The sequence below is a fragment of the Hippocampus bargibanti genome, linkage group LG14 (genome assembly GCF_051943395.1).
Source record: "Hippocampus bargibanti isolate YZ-2025 linkage group LG14, ASM5194339v1, whole genome shotgun sequence".
In the NCBI taxonomy this organism is placed as follows: Eukaryota; Metazoa; Chordata; class Actinopteri; order Syngnathiformes; family Syngnathidae; genus Hippocampus; species Hippocampus bargibanti.
Window position 1 is genome coordinate 21386959 of NC_142747.1, and position 16722 is coordinate 21403680.

General features: G+C 41.8%; 1 protein-coding gene across 1 annotated transcript; it reads left to right on the top strand.

The window, feature by feature from the left end:
* The first annotated feature begins 13237 nt into the window (after positions 1 to 13237).
* Positions 13238 to 15893, top strand: rbp2a (retinol binding protein 2a, cellular). The gene is made up of 4 exons (XM_089013902.1): positions 13238 to 13398; positions 14157 to 14335; positions 14448 to 14549; positions 15755 to 15893. Exons 1-4 carry the CDS (start codon positions 13326 to 13328, stop codon positions 15806 to 15808), a joined length of 408 nt encoding a protein of 135 aa, XP_088870028.1. The 5' UTR covers positions 13238 to 13325; the 3' UTR covers positions 15809 to 15893.
* The last annotated feature ends 829 nt before the right edge of the window (positions 15894 to 16722 follow it).

Below are 16722 nucleotides of genomic sequence, written 5' to 3' on the forward strand. Positions count from 1 at the left end.
AAATTGAAGAGTCGGACACATTGATCATCTTTGCAATGTTTGTGCGTATTAGCATATTGCCAGCAAGATAAAAAGCTACGCGTTGGGTGACACAATGCCCACGAGGACGTTGTTGAGCTTCATGTCACACGCCTGACACAGAATGGTTCCAAAGTTTGGAAAAGCACATCTACGCCACTGCAATGACAAAGCCTCGATAATCTATTTGAAAACATTCGTTGAAAAACGGGTTCCTCTCCAAAAGCATCCACTCGCTCTTTCAGATCAAAATAAGAAAAGTATTTTGGGGTATTCTGTTGACTGTGCTCAGATGCTTAGCTTAGCATCAAGTTATGCAATGCAATGCGGTGATGCTTTCAAATGCTCTCTATGTTTAGCCCGCGTCAAATATGCGATCCAATCAATAAATCATGCGCCTGTTGAACATTAAATGTGCGCGTCGGCTTTTATTGGCACGTGTGTGAGAGTGCCGGCACTTCCCGCGTCCAACCACAAAGATGAATTAAAGATGACATTTCGCAAGTTTGCAGAGTAGTCCCAAAAGGACCTTTCTCAAAGTTTCGGCGCCAAAACATGAAAAATTGTTCTGCGAGCAACATGGAATATATATATATATACAAACTCCCCCAGTGTGGTGCCATCACATGGTCGATTGCCGTGCGAGAGAGATGCTGGCTGCCTGGCCAAAGTTGTTGCAGTGCCAGGCGTAGAAGTACAATTTTAAAAATAGGGTCTGAAGTACGGGTGGTCGTAAGTCGAGCTGGTCGTAAGTCGGCTGTCACCTGTACAAATTGTACAGATTCAAATGTACTACACGTATTCCATATATAAGTATGATGTTGTTTTTATCGTGCTCAGTTTGTGCTCGCAACCTAATGTAATATTTGACTAAGCTAAATTCGATCATTGAAAGAGAATATTGACGTGATTCACTTATGGCGGCGTCTGCACGTATTTACGGCAACATCACGTCACATCAAATTGTTCATGCTGACGTTGACAAAAACATTTCCATCCTTTTAAAGGAGAAGTCACGTGGTCTTTCATCCAATTTGGAGCTCCTTTCCTGTTTGAAACAATATTTTCTTCCATGGTTATCCAATTACACATCACAAAGTACAGGCCAGATTTTCTCGATAGTATCCTGGGTTACGAATGAAAAAGACTGGAACGCATTCAAAGTCATTGGCCTCATCTAAATGGAATACCGGCTGAAATTATTTATGGTGCAGGTGAGCCGCTGTACTTATTAGTCTTGCACTGGAGAAATTGACATTTCACAGCAGCCAAGTGATGAAAGGAAGAGGAAAGGAAAGGAAGAAGTAGAAAAAGTAGATTTCGGGAGCTGCTGTACAGGCAGCCACTCTCGCGGCACCATCTTAAAGTCAAAACAACAACAAAAACAAATCGTAAAGACTTTCTGCACCCTCTTTGTTGTATGAAGCAGTTCTAGATTAAAGGAGAAATAATCAAAGTGTCCTTTTCACCAGTGGATCAGGGACGTCATGGTGAAATGTGCACCATCTGCTAAAAGCTAAATACTGAAAGCAAAGACGAAGCTGTAGCATCCATTGACAAAAACAGATTGTCTCACATCTCCTATCCCACGTAAATCTGCATCAATTCCAAGCCGCAGACTGCCCAACAGCAACCGACCTTTCCGCTGTACAAAGCGGGGCTGTGAAAACGCTGCCCGTGACAGGCGCGAAAAAGCACAATCGCCCTCAGATCTGTCCAGCGATGACAGTCAAATGGCAGCGACATTCCTCCCAATCAAAAACTGTGCTGGCATATCGGTGCTGCCGAAAATGCGCAACCGCTCAGCACAGTCTCGTCCTTGATGAATATCGCGGCCAAAAATACTGAAAAACACCCGTCGGCAGCCATCTTGGACTGATCGCACATCCAGACACCAAAACAATCGCCCATCTTGACAGTATTGACAGCGTATGAAGAGGTTCATCTTTTCCATCGTTTTGATCAACTAGCCAATGACATTCCAAAGCAAAGCACAGTAAACATCTGCAAATCAAGACACCCAATAACCAAAACATCAACCTTGTTGTCCATCAGATCTATTCACCGAGTCGGTGCACCCGAAGAAGCGGACGCCGTATCGACTGCCAGCCGAATCAAACACTAATGCATGCTCCCAATAAACCGCGACCGATGGAGGCCGCTCCAGTCCATGAAATTCAAAGCAGCTTGTTTTATTGAAGCTGTTGCGAGATCTTGAAAAGACCACACACACTCGGGGATGGTTCACTATACACACAGACACACACACACGGCCCAAATGAGCACAGCATCTGTGGAAAGATCTCATGATCTCATTGAGCTTATTTAAGACGGTCAAAATGGCGCTCTATGAAAGGGCATAGAAATCAAGATGGTGCGTTTCTCAGAAGAAAGGTGGTAAAGCAAATCTTGATAGAATAGAAGTTGCAATATCACAACAACCCAGAGCTCCTTGAGACACTTTTGCACAAAGCTATCCATTCCATCAAGCCATCAACGACCATCACAAAGGTCAATAAAATGACTCTATGATACGGTCCAGTTTCTTTCTTTAATTACAATACCATGGCACATTTATTATACATAAAATAAGGTATCATTTGTGTAGTTTTAAGGCTTATTTAGTGGAACATTGTGTTTTATGGGGACCTGGGAACAGATTATTCTTATTTTAATGGTTTCCTATGGAAAATTCATGTTTGGAATACAACACTTTTCACCTTACAGACATTTCTGGGTACCAATTAAGTTTGTAAGCCAAGGTATCACTGTACTACATTTTCTGGTGTATAAGGTGCACCCAAAAGCCTTGATTGTCTTCAAAAGACAACCAGATTGTCCATAGCACATCCAAAAGAATCAAGCAGACCACCTGCTGTCACCAGAGTGAAACATTTTACACCATGGCTCGATTGCTCGAATGTATATCCAGCGTTACACTTCAAATGTACCCAAGAGGATATCAATCAGGAGTGGACGTGGCAATCTATCCAAAAAAAAGGGCAGACCTCATGCGGACAATGCCAGCGGCCAAATCTGAACTTTGCTGAGAAACACACAGACACACACACACACAAACATCCGCATGTACAAAAATAGAGAAATTATACTCCGACAGTGTAGAAATAAACTAAAAAAAGGACATCTGTCTCAGAGGGTTTATTGGTATCCGTTCTGTGAGTCTGGCTTCAAGTGTTTCCTCCAACACAATGACGGGAAGACAGCCCCCCCCCCCCCCCCCACTTATCCTGAACGACTGCGAGAGGACGAAAATCGCCATTGCAGTTAAAGAACGTTTTGATTCCGTTCAAATTGGTTTGTTTGAATAATGAAAGCAGCGCCAAGCAGATATCTGCAATTTGAAAAGCATTAGGCGGCGCACCAAATCACACCAATTAAACACGGTGACTGTTCATTAATTAGGCTATTTGCCCCAATGTTGAAAATAATTCCATAAATGAAGTACACACTACTTAGAGCCTTACAAAAAGTACTACTAACCTACGTCAAGTTGGTGGAACCCGTCATGTTTTATGAGTAGCGTATTTTCTGGTGTATAAGGTGCACCACCAATGAATGGATGGTGTATTATCATGGAGGTCAAGTGGATACTGTGTCAGTGGTACTATGAACACTTGTAATGTATCCTGGATTGACTTTGGAAAAAAAAAAAACAAATATAACTATACTGTATTTTCCAGTGCATAAGGCGCACCCCCAAAGAATGGTGTATTTTCATGGAGGTCAAGCGGGTATTGTACTAATGAACAATTGTCATGTAACCGGGATTGACTTTGAAACAAAAACAAATATAATATACCGAATTTTCCAGCGTATAAGGCGCACCGGACTATGAGGCGCACCTTCAATGAATGGCGAATGTGCCAACTTTTCAGAGGTACAGTATTTTATGGTCTATAAGGCACACCTCCAATGAATGGTGTGTTTTCAAACTTTTTCCATGTATAAGGCGCACGGGACTCTAAGGCGCACCTTCAATGACTGGTGAATATTCAAACTTTTGAGACGTACAGTATTTTCTGGTGTATCAGGCGCAACAGAGTATAAGGCCCAATGAATGGTGTACAGGTAACATCCGACTTACGGCCATCTCGACTTACAACCACCTGTACTTACGCCCACGACCTCCAGACCCTATTATTTTTTTTTTTTTTAATTCTACGTCTGGCACCGCAACGCGTTAGCAGGCCGGCAACGCGTACGTAATTTTGGCCAGCCAGCCAGCATAACACTCTCGCACAGCAATCGACCGTGTGATGGCACCAGAGGGGGGAATTTGTGAGTCATTTAGCCTCCGAGTCTCTATTCAACATTTTCAATGGATTTTGACTTACGACCGTTTGGTCAGAACGGAACTTGGTTGTAAGTCGGATGTTACCTGTATTACTCTTTCCATATGTAAGGCGCATCGGACTATAAGGTGCACCTCCATTTGTCCATTTGTTTACGAAGGCAGATAAACGACAATAAGAAGATATACAGCTAACAAAGAAATGTTGAGGAAATGAGGTGAAGTCAAGTCAAGGGAGTTTTTTCTTTCCACATTTTAACATCTAGGACGAGGAAGAGAGCGGAGCATCACGCCGGGGAACTTTCTGCTTATATTTCTTCCTTTTTTCCAAAGAAATCATTGGTCCATTTCAGAGCAGTGTGGCTAAAGTGGCATTCTGTCGCTCCAGGAAGGGGAATGCTATATCGTCCACTGTGCGCACTTGATTAAAATTTCCATTTGTTAACCAGCAGGTGTCTTACACAGTTGGATTTTGCCTGACACATGTGGAGCAACAAAGCAGTGTGTGTGTGTGAGTGTGTCGAAAATGAATTTAGTGTGACCTGCAGGACGGTGTTTACGTGTGAGCATGAAGCACAAAGTAATGATGAACACAAATTGGGATGAATTTTTGTTGTTGTTGTCATCTATTCATTTGGGCACAGATGTGTATTAAAAACGCAGTGGGCTTCCGTCATTTTATGTACTTTTTTTCTTCCTTTCGCAACCACAAAGAGACGCAGCAGCGGATTTTATTTTCCGATACCTCGGAAAACCTCTCTCGCTATTAGCATTCACAAATGTGTTGGGGAATTGAAAATATGACGTAGAACGCCATTCGCAAATTTGTTCGGGTTTTGTTTTGTCTTGCTTAGGTGCCGATAAAGCGCTGGCCAGACTTCTGGCAATGTCTTTCCCTTCCACAAGGGGGCAGCATTTCCCCGTTTTTCCATGTTGGCAATTTTGTTCCAGCATCAGCTGTAGTTAAAGCGCTACATAAACTAATACGTACTGTATTGCATTGTATTTTAGGCATCCACCCTCATTTCAAGATCCTATAACTCCAGACCCATATCATTTAGGAAGTAACACTTTTTTTCTGATGAAAGAAGAGAGGTTACGGTTTCTTACGCTGTATTGAGTCTTTATGTCGTCCTAAAAGTCAATATTCTGTGGGTCCTGCCATTTGAGTGACAATGACAAAAACGATGGCACTGGAGTGGACACAGTGCTCCGATTTCTGTCGGCTTCCAGAAAAACAAAACAAGTGAAGAAGTCCCCAAAAAAAGAGAATCTAACCAGAAAAGGCAATATTTATAGCTTTCTCTTTTCCAATTAGTGACTGCCATTTGGGTTGTTTGAACAAGTTCTAAACCGATGGATGAGCTGCTGACTTATGCAAATGAGTGAAAAGCCATCATCAAGGTGCCCATGGTGCTGGATTGCCTCAACAACAGATTTATCCTGCTTGGTCAAACAAAGATAAATAAATAAAAAAATAAATATATGCAACATTAAAAGCTCCAACAGTGACAGTTTATAAATGAAACATTTATGTTGGACCTTAGCCCACGTTTGAAAATGTACTGAGATGGAACAACATTTTTCGACATTACCATGGCAATAAAAAAATAAAAATAAATAAAGGCACAGCATCATTTATCTGCAGAAATATATCATTTTCTATGAACAAACCAATGCTATTTAATGTACTTAAAAGTGTATTTAAAAGTGTGGAGGCTTCATTTACGAAACAGATGCCTTTTCTTTTTGCGACTGTCTGATTAACAATGCGAGGAATAGCCAGCTGGGATCGCTTATGGCGCAACCGCAAAAGCAAATATAGATAAGCGGAATAGAAAATTGGATGAATAGATGGCTGCCTTTTATTTATCATTTCATCAACATATTTTCTGGACGCATCACCCTCAAAATCGTCCTACGTTGAATAAATAGAAGTATTTCCGAGGTTATTTTGAGAGCATGCTGAATATTGGCCACTGAGGGCGGACAACCAAATCAAAGCAGTTAAATAGGACAATCATCAACCATCACAAAGTACAAAAACAATGATGGGGAAATGGTTGTCGCAATAAATAAAGTCATCAATAAATACATCGATACATAGATGAATAAATGAATGGAAAATTAATTAAATAAATAAATAGATAAATGGATGAATAAATAAATCTAATCCCTCCCTCGAGCATCAACCGTCAGATGCGTCGCAGCTGGAAAACAGGCAGGACGGTGGTCCTCCAGGCCCGCAGCCGGACACGATGCCAACCGGCAAAGTATTGATCGACTTTTGCATTTTGCAGCTGGAATGCTATTTCCAAGTGATTACTTCTTGTTTTGACATTGGAGTGACCAATCCACGATGGAACCACACAGAAAAGAGCTAGCTTGTCTCGTAAGTGCATGCCAAGCGGGAACGATGATCTCCGGGTTCACTTAATATTATACGGCAAGTGGAATACTTTAGGGTGTGATAAGAGAATAGGAAAGGGATGGGAAGCAAAGCATTTGACGGAATGTAAAAGGAAAGGAGGAAAAATGACTGCTGTAGTGCTGGTATAGAAGAGGCCTATTTGTGCAGCGGAGGGAGAGATTATTGGCCAGTGCTGCCCTATACCATTCGTCCCAGTCAGGTTCTTCAATAGATTCAGGATCAATTATTCATAGGGTCCATAACTGGCAATAAACGTTAGCCGAGACAGTGCGGCCCGGGTCAGCGAGAGCCAACAAAAGAGATAGAAGCGGTTTTAAAAGACAAAAACAGATCATCACCATTGCGCGACCAACTGGAAGGAGAAGAGATAGACATGAGCTGAGGTCATTGGAAATCAATATCCACATCATCAGGCCACGTGCACAGCATTTTCTGAGAACCCAAATGCAGAGTCCATTTTTTTAGGACAAATCCAAGTGTGGGAAGACAAAGAACTTGTGTTGACATGCATGACGCGGTGATAACAGAGTACATACGCTCCCCAGTGTACGAACGACATACGGTTGTTCGTAAGGTGAATTTGGTCGGAAGTTGCTTCCGTGCTATATTTGGTATGGAATGTATGTTGAAATCAAACACTGAACGGGGAAGGAAGTATAAAACACAGACGCTCTAACAGTCGTATATTAAATTCACACCAACTGTAGTGCAACAACATTTATCCTTGGGCCTTCAGTAAACCATGACTCAAGCTGCTGAATTACGGATTTGATAGAGGCAGATATACGCTCAAAGCCATTTTCAAGACGGACTTTTCAAGAAAAGTCTGACATCATGAAGAAAGGTTGAACGAGCAAAAATAGCCAATAATATTTCAATTTTATTAGGTTATTATTGATGCTTTGCCATCCTTTGCCAATCATCTTGTTGCGGTGTGGAAGAGCGACTTCTAACCCCATATCATGAATCCACACGTTGATGGTTACGTTGATGACCCGAAGAGTTTAAAGACAGTATTTCTTTCTTCACAGGCTAACGGGACCGGCTAGTAAATCACTTCACACTTTTTATTCACAGACGCAACTCGGATTGATTCAGACAGAGAGGAGTGGCATTCAAGTCCCGCCACTGTGACCTGATAAGATTAAACGTAAAACCTACAGAAACGTCCTGTATGTATTGAAAATTGTATTGAAAATATGAGTCGTCTCTATCCACTGGGATTCGGAGACAAAAGAATCATCAGCCGGAGGCCATTTGGATGGTAATTGACTGAAGGAATGCCAGGCACTCTCTGATGAGCACGTCGCCACTTCACTGTGCATCTCCAAATGGCTGTCGTCAGCTAATGGCGGTGCGGGGGGGAAAAAAATGAGTTCACATAAGTCTGGGGTAATGTAGCTTTCAGCTCAGCTCATTTTCTTCCAAACCAAAGAGATAATCTGGACCCCCTAAAGGCCTGCGAGATTGAAAGCTTGGCAAGCGGAAAGGCCAAATAAGTAAGGAAAATTAGACGTGAACTCGGACCGTGGCTTCCTCAGTCAACTCCTACGCTTTGAATCGTTTTTGTGCTCATGACGTTTGTCGCCATACGGCCGAATATACGATGAGGAGGCCTTTGTTTGAGCTCTTCTTCCTTTCTTCTCTTTTTGACTGCTCTCTTTCACGTTGACTTGACTTCATCAAGTTTAGCCGGATTTCATGTTGTCGTGTCATTCGCACTTTGGAATCTGCAAAAATGTTGCTATTTCAGTCATTTTAACTCCTTAAATATACGTCTGTGTAAGCTCTCAGTCGTACAGGAGTGGTCCATCGATGAGAAGGTTTCTTCAGCCGTCATCTGTACAAAAGTGAAGGTTTCGGACGTTCGGACGGATAGGAGGCGAAACGTCCGAAACCTTCACTCCTTAAATATACATTTCTTAATTAACATGAGTGTATGTGAAACTTTCGCAGCTTGGAATTGAAGCGGATTTACATGGAACAGGAGTTGAAGACAATCGTCATTGGATGCGACAGCTTCGTGTTTGCTTTCAACATTTAGCTTGTAGAACTGATCCACTGGTGAAAAGGACGCTTCGATTATCTCTTCTTTCATCTGGAACTGCTTAATATAGCAAAAAATGGCGCAGAAATTGCTTAAGACTAAAGACTGTGTTGTTTTAATTCTTTTGACTTCAAGATGGCGCCGCGGGGGTGGCTGCCTTTACAGCAGCTCCTGTATTTTGTTTTTCTACTTCTTCCTTTCCTTTCCTCCTCCTCCTATAACTTTGCTGCTGTGAAATATACATTTCTCCACTACGAGACTAATAAAGGCTAATCCAAGCCTGCAGAAGACGTGGACATTTGACCTTGGAGACCCTGATCCACTGGTCAAAAAGGACGCTTGGATTATCTCTTTCATCTAGAACTGCTTCATACAACAAAGAGGGTTCAGAAAGTGCTTACGGCTGCCTACTCGGGCGCCATCTAGGACTTCTTATATACGTTCCCAAATATCTGCGGGTCGTCTGTTAGCATCACAGAAAGTCAGGAATGACTAAAGCAATATTTGTGAATAAAGTTGACAAATGGAACCTTGTGCGGTACCAGCGTCAAGTGCCGCTTATGCAAGGCTTGTATAACCAATTGTTACAGCAGCATACAATTTCATTTGCATACATAAGAAGGCGGTCCCTGTACTGTATTATTTATCATGCCATGAATCTTGAAACGGACAAAAATACATGGCCATATTTTTCAGACCTTTCAAAACAAATATGAAAATAGCGTTTCCATCCGACAGTCAAACACGGACAGCAAGGAGCCGTACAGTCAAGTCATCTTTTGTTTCCATCATGCACAATGTTGAATGCGGGCACCTTTTCCTCGCCTTGATCCCCTTAGGACCCACGGCCCTATCTTGCTTCACGTAGAAAAAGCTCGTGCATAATGCATCACCATCCAGGCCCATTTCGGAGCGGAGATGCAAAAAAAAAAAAAACAAGAAGAAAAAAAAAGAGAGAGAGAAACTCTTTCCAGGTTCCCACAATCAGTCGTATGGTTTCTGTGGGGAAACGAGGCCTCATTGCCACCCAGTTGAATGACCGAGGAGAAAACATGAAACATTTCGCATCGTCTCGCACTGAACAAACTTCCAAAAAGTTGTGTATATGCAGAGGGGCTCACAGATGAAGATGTCACAGTACTTGTATGATGTTTTTCTAACATCTGACATGATTATGAGGATTCTATTACTTTCTAAGGGTGACGCAGGACATGCATTGGAAGGAGGTTAAATGGCAACATTTATCCTGAAAGATGGGACTTTGCAGAGGTGGAACATAGGATTTGTGTTGCTTGGTAGTAGTCGAAAAAGCTTGCCCAACACAGATTCTACCATGTGTTGTAGCGTATTTTCCCGTGTATAAGGTGCACTGGGGTATAAGGCGCACACCCAATGAACGAAAATGTACAAAAACTACTACTTCTGTCATGTTGTTGGTTCTGCTTTACCTCCCCGACCACCAGTGAAAATGTGAGTGCTTTACAATTGAAGACGCAAACTAAAAAAAATGCTAATCAAATAAGCCTCTCTGGTCCATTCGGTTAGCACAACAACAACAAAACTGCACAAAAGCAGTTCCGCGTGATGAATGGGATTTTTGTCTTCCTCTTGCCATTTTCCGTGCTTGTGTGTAGCATACGAATATATTTTTTTTCCTTTTGATGTAGTCCTGATGCGCCACCGTATCAGCGCTATGCTCCCTCCCCTGAAAATTGCTTCCACAAGGAAGATAAAAGGCAAGCCTATTAAAATGTGTGGAAACACTGGAGCTCTTTGTATTCCTGCTGGGACATCAAAGCGCACGGCAAAATCAAGTGGTGCAGCAGTCGCGTGCGTCCACGAGTGGGAGGAAAAGACATTTCAGACAAATTTGGATGGCGTCACCGCTGCCAGTCCCAAAGTACGGCTTCATCATAAGGAGCGCATCTCGCAGTCACTTGTCTCTTTGGAGGACAGAGATTCATGGAAGCTTTTGAAGCTTTCAAACAATGAATGAATGAATGAGATTGAAGAGATGACGAGGCCACCGGTGGAGTTGATGCAAAAAATGTGCAGAGATCTCAACACCGTGCTAATAAAATACATGTGATGGCATGGCGCAAGACACCACGGGTGGATTGTCTTTCTGTTGAATGATGACATGAAAATTGAAGGGTAAAAAGAGACACTCAACGCATGAATACGTAGAAGTGTAACCCGCAAGGTTATGAGCTACAGGATTGGCAGTAATAAATATAAAACTGCTTCATAAATAAATACCTAGATGAATATATAAATAAATACCTAGAAGCATAAACAAATATGTATCTTGATGAATAGCTAGCTAGCAAACTAGACAGTTAGAACCTAGCTAGTTTGCTAGCTAGCTATTCCTCTCTCTCTCTCTCTGGCTAGCGAGCTATCTCTCCCTCTCTAGCTTGCTATCTCTCTAGCTAGCTAGCTATACCTCTATCTATCTCTCGAGCTAGCTAGCTATCCCTCTAGCTAGCTAGCTATCCCTCGATCTCTCTAGACAGATAGATGGAGAGATGAATAAACAAGTAAACCAATACATACCTAGATGAATAGCTAGTATGCCATCAGTTCATATTTTGTGATGGATATGTTTCAAAACCTTCAACATGATGTGATTATTCATTGTATGTCACCACTATCTCAATTTTAAATCCAAAATGTGGTTTCAAAATAGGAAAGAGAGTCCAAATCAACCTGACCACATCGCACACCAACGTGTACCGATTTCTACCATGTTGGCCCTTCGCTAGCAGATGGTTTTGTGTCTTGTGAACATTGATCACAGGATAACATGCTGTGCTGTTTCACTCCAAACTCCGGGGTTGCATGAAAGCTCAAGGACTTGGCTCTTGTGTAGCAACATTGCTCCCATGTGGTCAAATGGGAGGTGGGGGGGAAAAAAACATGTTGGAGAATGTGAGCCAAGGTGAATACAAATATTTCGGGCTATAACTTCTTATTATAGATTGAGAGACAGAGAGAAATACAGAAACAGAGACATAGCGAGATAAAGAGAGATACAGAGAGACAAAGAGAGATACAGGCTAAGCGGCTAAGAGGCAGAGAGACAGAGAGAGGCAGAGACAGAGACTGAATGACAGAGAGAAAGAGAGACTGAAAGACTGAGAAACAGACAGACAGAGAGACAGATAGACGGTCAGACAGATAAAACAAAATCACTGCAGTGAAAAATCATAATAATTATTCTGTCGAGTATATTTATACTTCCAGCTATATTTCACCTTCACGTTTTCTTGTCAGGACACCATCGCTACGACCTTGTTACCTTATGTTTACTCATATTTCTAACATGGTTGTATTATGTTCCACCTCCAATAGCAAACAGCTAATAAAGGTGAATGAAATTGCTGAGCAGTTCAAATTTAATTTGTTTATGTAGGCTGAAGAACAGATGAGAAGTGCCATGACGATGCCAAAGTGACTCATCAATCCCACCATTTTCGACACTGATTGTCCTCATTAGGACCGCGGGCGAGCTGGAGACTCTCCCGGCGAACTGAGTGGGAGGCAGTCTATACAATGCTCTCCGCTACGACAGCATAGGGAGCTCATCGAACCACTGACAAGCTACGGTAGCTATGTAAGCTAGCATTTTGGAGTTAGCCCTTTCTTGGAGTCTAAACCTTGCCTGAAAATCTGCTCGTTTATGATTACCATTATTTTTAATATCCCTTTGTGAGCCATTATCGTATTGTTCGCCCCCAATGATCCGAGGCACTAAGTTGAAAGGGGGTTGGCAGGGTCATCCAGTCAGACAGACAGGTGGGAGCAGAGAAAAATAATGGTGCGCGAGGCAGAGAAGTTCCAGGGAAATAGTCGGACTTGGCTCGTCTTATTATCCATGTGTGAACGTGTAACTGCGGATGGCTTATCTTATCTGACAATAGACGCATTACAGTATGCCCGCCTCAGCAGAAAATCAAGTCGCTATCGCCGAAAGATAACGACATGATACATCAGTATTTTAGGGTGTTCTCTCAACCAAAATATGCAATGTTCAAATTCCAAAAAAGAGATGAGTGCCACCTGTTTCAGAGGACACGAAGCTTCTACGAAAAATGCCCAAAGTGCACGCTTACTGATAGAATTTCTAAAAGTGGATTGTGGTGTGACGTGCCACTGAGCTGGAAAGTAAAATGCTATTTTATGACATCCCGCCACTTGAAACGGAATAAGTACAGTCGGGTCTACTGCCACGTCCATCAGATAGAGTGGATTGTGAATTACAATGTTTGAATCGTGAATGAATGTCAAAGTGTAACTGACATAGTGTGACGGTGAAGTAACATTCACGGAGGAGAACCTGACCTTTATATCGCAACGAAACTATCGTGACTGCAGAAAATCATTAGGTGGACCCTTGTCCTTTGGTACAAGCACACACATGCACGCAGTGGCCATAAAAAAAGGTTTTGGAGAGGATAATTCTCTCTCTTCACAACAACTGCCGTCTCGAGACAAACACGACCTCGACACTCAATATGGCTGCAGACTACAACGGACGCTGGGAGATGGTGAGCAATGACAATTTTGAGGAGGTGATGAAAGCCCTCGGTAAGTTGCTCTCCTCATTTCCTTCATGTGGCCATTGGCCAAATAATTTACTACAACAACAATCAACTGATATTAATGTTAAAGAATGCACGTTTATAAAGTTGGAGTGTTGAGTAAAAGAGTTTTAGTATCCTCCCCATGTTCTTCATTGGGTCGCTCAAGCAAGTGAGATCTTTCTACGCCTTTGACTTTTCTTGACTGTGGCAATTAGCACACGCAGGAATCACAGTGCCGGTGTGTGTTCTGTGTAGACAATTAAGTCTGAATGAGAAGAAAGTAGCAGCTAGGAATTGAAGCGGATTGACGTGGGACAGAAGATGTGAGAGAATCTCTTTTCGTTAATGGATGCTACAGCTTTGCGGTTGCTTTCGACATTTAGCTTGTAGCAGACGTGCACCTTGCGCCATGACATCCCTGATCCACCGGTGAAAAAGATGGTTTGATCCTCTCCTCTTTCATCTAGAAGTGCTTCATACAACAAAGAGGGTGCATAAGATTGAAGGACTGTCTTTTCTGTTGTGTCGCATTATTTGTTATTTTGTTTAAGATGGCTAGCGCGAGAGTGGCTGTCTTGACAGCAGCTACTGTATTTTGTTTTTCTACTTCTTTCTTTCCTTTCCTCTAACTTTCACCGCTTTGCTACTGTGAAATGTAAATTTCTCCACTGCAAGACTAATCCAATCCAAGTATGAACTATGCATCCCAAAATCGAAGACAACAAAGTGAGACCTTCGATTTTCCCTCATTCTCGCATGCAGATATCGACTTTGCCACCAGGAAAATCGCTTCCCACCTGCATCAGACAAAAGTCTTTGTTCAGAACGGAGACAAGTTTGAAACCAAGACGTTGAGCACCTTCAGAAACTATGAGGTCAACTTTACTGTTGGAGTAGAGTTTGAGGAGCAGACAAAGGGTCTTGACAACCGAAAAGTCATGGTGAGCTTTCATATTTCAACTGTAAAAGAAAGTCATGAACACAAGCCCGTCCGTATATAGTAGCGCTTCACATTCCTGGATGTTTCTATTTGTTCTCTTTGTCACGTCGTAGACTCTGGTCAACTGGGACGGGGACAAACTGCTGTGTGTTCAGAAGGGGGAAAAGGAAAATCGTGGTTGGAAACATTGGATTGAAGGAGATCTTCTACATCTGGTGCGAAACGAGCAGTGTCATAAAACAAGGGTGTCATAGTCATTTTTTGCCGCGCGGTTTCCTCTCGGAGGTCATTTTGAATTTGGGAAAGCCATTAGAATGTTTCATTCCCTCCTCCACATATTACATATAGAGCGCACAACAAATGAATGAAAAAGTAGTTTTCAAATTTGAAGTAAAAAATAATGACTGTTATTGCGATTCACAATGGGACAATTTGAAATGTTGATTCAAACTTTAGTAACTTTTATTTGCTTTCACCGGCCGAACAAAATAATGTGGCGGGCCAGATTTGGCCCCCTGGCCTTGACTTTGACATCTGTAATGTAAAGGATTAGCCAGATGGCTGAATGAAAGAGCGCTAGCTAGCTCGCTTGCTTTCGCGAGCTAGCTTGGTAGCTTGATAGCTGAGCAGGAAATTGTACATAATTAAAACATACAGCACACAAAAAAAGGAATGAATAACGAGTTTTCAAATTTGAAGTCAAAAATAATGACTGCAATTGTGGCTTTCATGGGACAATTTGAATTTTTGATTCAGACTTTAGCAAGCGTCATGGAACTTCACAAGTTTTATTTGCTTACATGGGCCGAATAAAATGATGTGGCGGGCCGGATTCAGGCCCCTAGCTTTGACTTCGACAGCTGTGATGTAAACGATTAGCCAGCTAGCTGAATAAAAGCGCGCTAGCTAGCTCGCTAGTTCGCCAACAAACTCGCTAGCTAGCATGATAGATGAGCATGGAATTTCGCAATCTTGATTTGCTTTCGCGGGCCGAATAAAATGATGCGGTGGGCCAGGTTTGGCCCCCGGGCCTTGACTTTGACACCGTATCGTAAAACATTGAACTGAAAAAAAAAAAAATCACACCATTATTCCTTATTCGGAGGACTCCAAATCAAAAACTTTAAAATAACTAAATACATTGATTGATAAATAAATAAATAATTTGATCAATAAATACATAAATAAATAAACTAGGAAGAGAGAGTGAGACAAAAATGGTTAGTGGCCCTTTCATACACTTACAGTAAATCGCAACGTCTGAGGCAATAACACTAAAAACGATGCCGCATTATCAGAAGATACAGATAAACTATCTAACAGGTTACCAAACAGAAAGGATTTGCTGCAATATCTTATTATTATTATTCTTCTGATACGATTGGTGTGCTGAAGCTGTCTTTCTGTCCTTTGTTTTTAGGAAATCCACGTGCTGGACAAAGTCTGCCACCAAGTGTTTAAGAAAGCCCAGTAAGAGCAGCTCAGGTCTCATCTTGTCCGATGTTGCATCATCATGCAGTCTATTTATAATATATCGACGGAATAAACTGACAATGGAATATTTTTCTTCAGTGCCTTTATATCCCATACAGAAGCTTTCGTTGGCTCTTATTTTTTTTTTTTTTTATTGATCCATATCGGAGGGAAAACAGCCCACTGACAAACAACATGCATTATTGACATTTCCTGTCAGGCTGGCATGACGCTGTTATTGTAATATTTACTCGACTAAAGCTGTTTGGGCTCAGAATGTCACACACATAGTCATTCATTTACATATTTCAAAGTATAGGCAGAGAGAAACTTAACAAGCTACCTGGTTCAATCGTTACATCATTGATTTGAGGATGCCAAGTGATTACGATAGGGAGGTGTGTTAAAAGTTCAAACCTTCAGTGTTTACTTTGTACTCGAGTCCGGATTGCAATGCTAATACACCTTTGTTCAAATTCCAGATAATTATTACATGAGATTCATATTGCGTTTGTCTAATATGCGTTTAGCAGTCGCAGGGGTGGGGCGGGTGGGGGCGCAACCATTTTGGCACTTGCAGTCAAATAAAAATGACATGACGCTGAATTGAATGTTGATGTAGTCCTAAAACTCCATGTTCTGTAGTGACAATGACAAAAACTCTGGCACTGGAGTGGACCCATTTTTGCACCTCCTCTGGCAGTCAATGAGTTAATTCATATTCCATCAACACAATATGCATCAGAATACCTATGAAGTTGCATAGAACATACCATGCAGGTGTAAATGTCTTCTTTAAAACATAAAGGTTTTCGATATTTTAGTAAGCACATTTTTTTTTCCAATTGCTGTTGGAAATGATGATCCAACAATAACAAGTTGAGTCTTTTTGAGCCATAACATATTCCACGTACC

Coding starts and splice junctions, on each gene's coding strand:
- rbp2a (XM_089013902.1), top strand. CDS start 13,326: ATGGCTGCAGACTACAACGGACGCTGGGAGATGGTGAGCAATGACAAT. Junction 13,399..14,156: donor GGAGGTGATGAAAGCCCTCG/GTAAGTTGCTCT, acceptor TCTCGCATGCAG/ATATCGACTTTGCCACCAGG. Junction 14,336..14,447: donor TTGACAACCGAAAAGTCATG/GTGAGCTTTCAT, acceptor GTCACGTCGTAG/ACTCTGGTCAACTGGGACGG.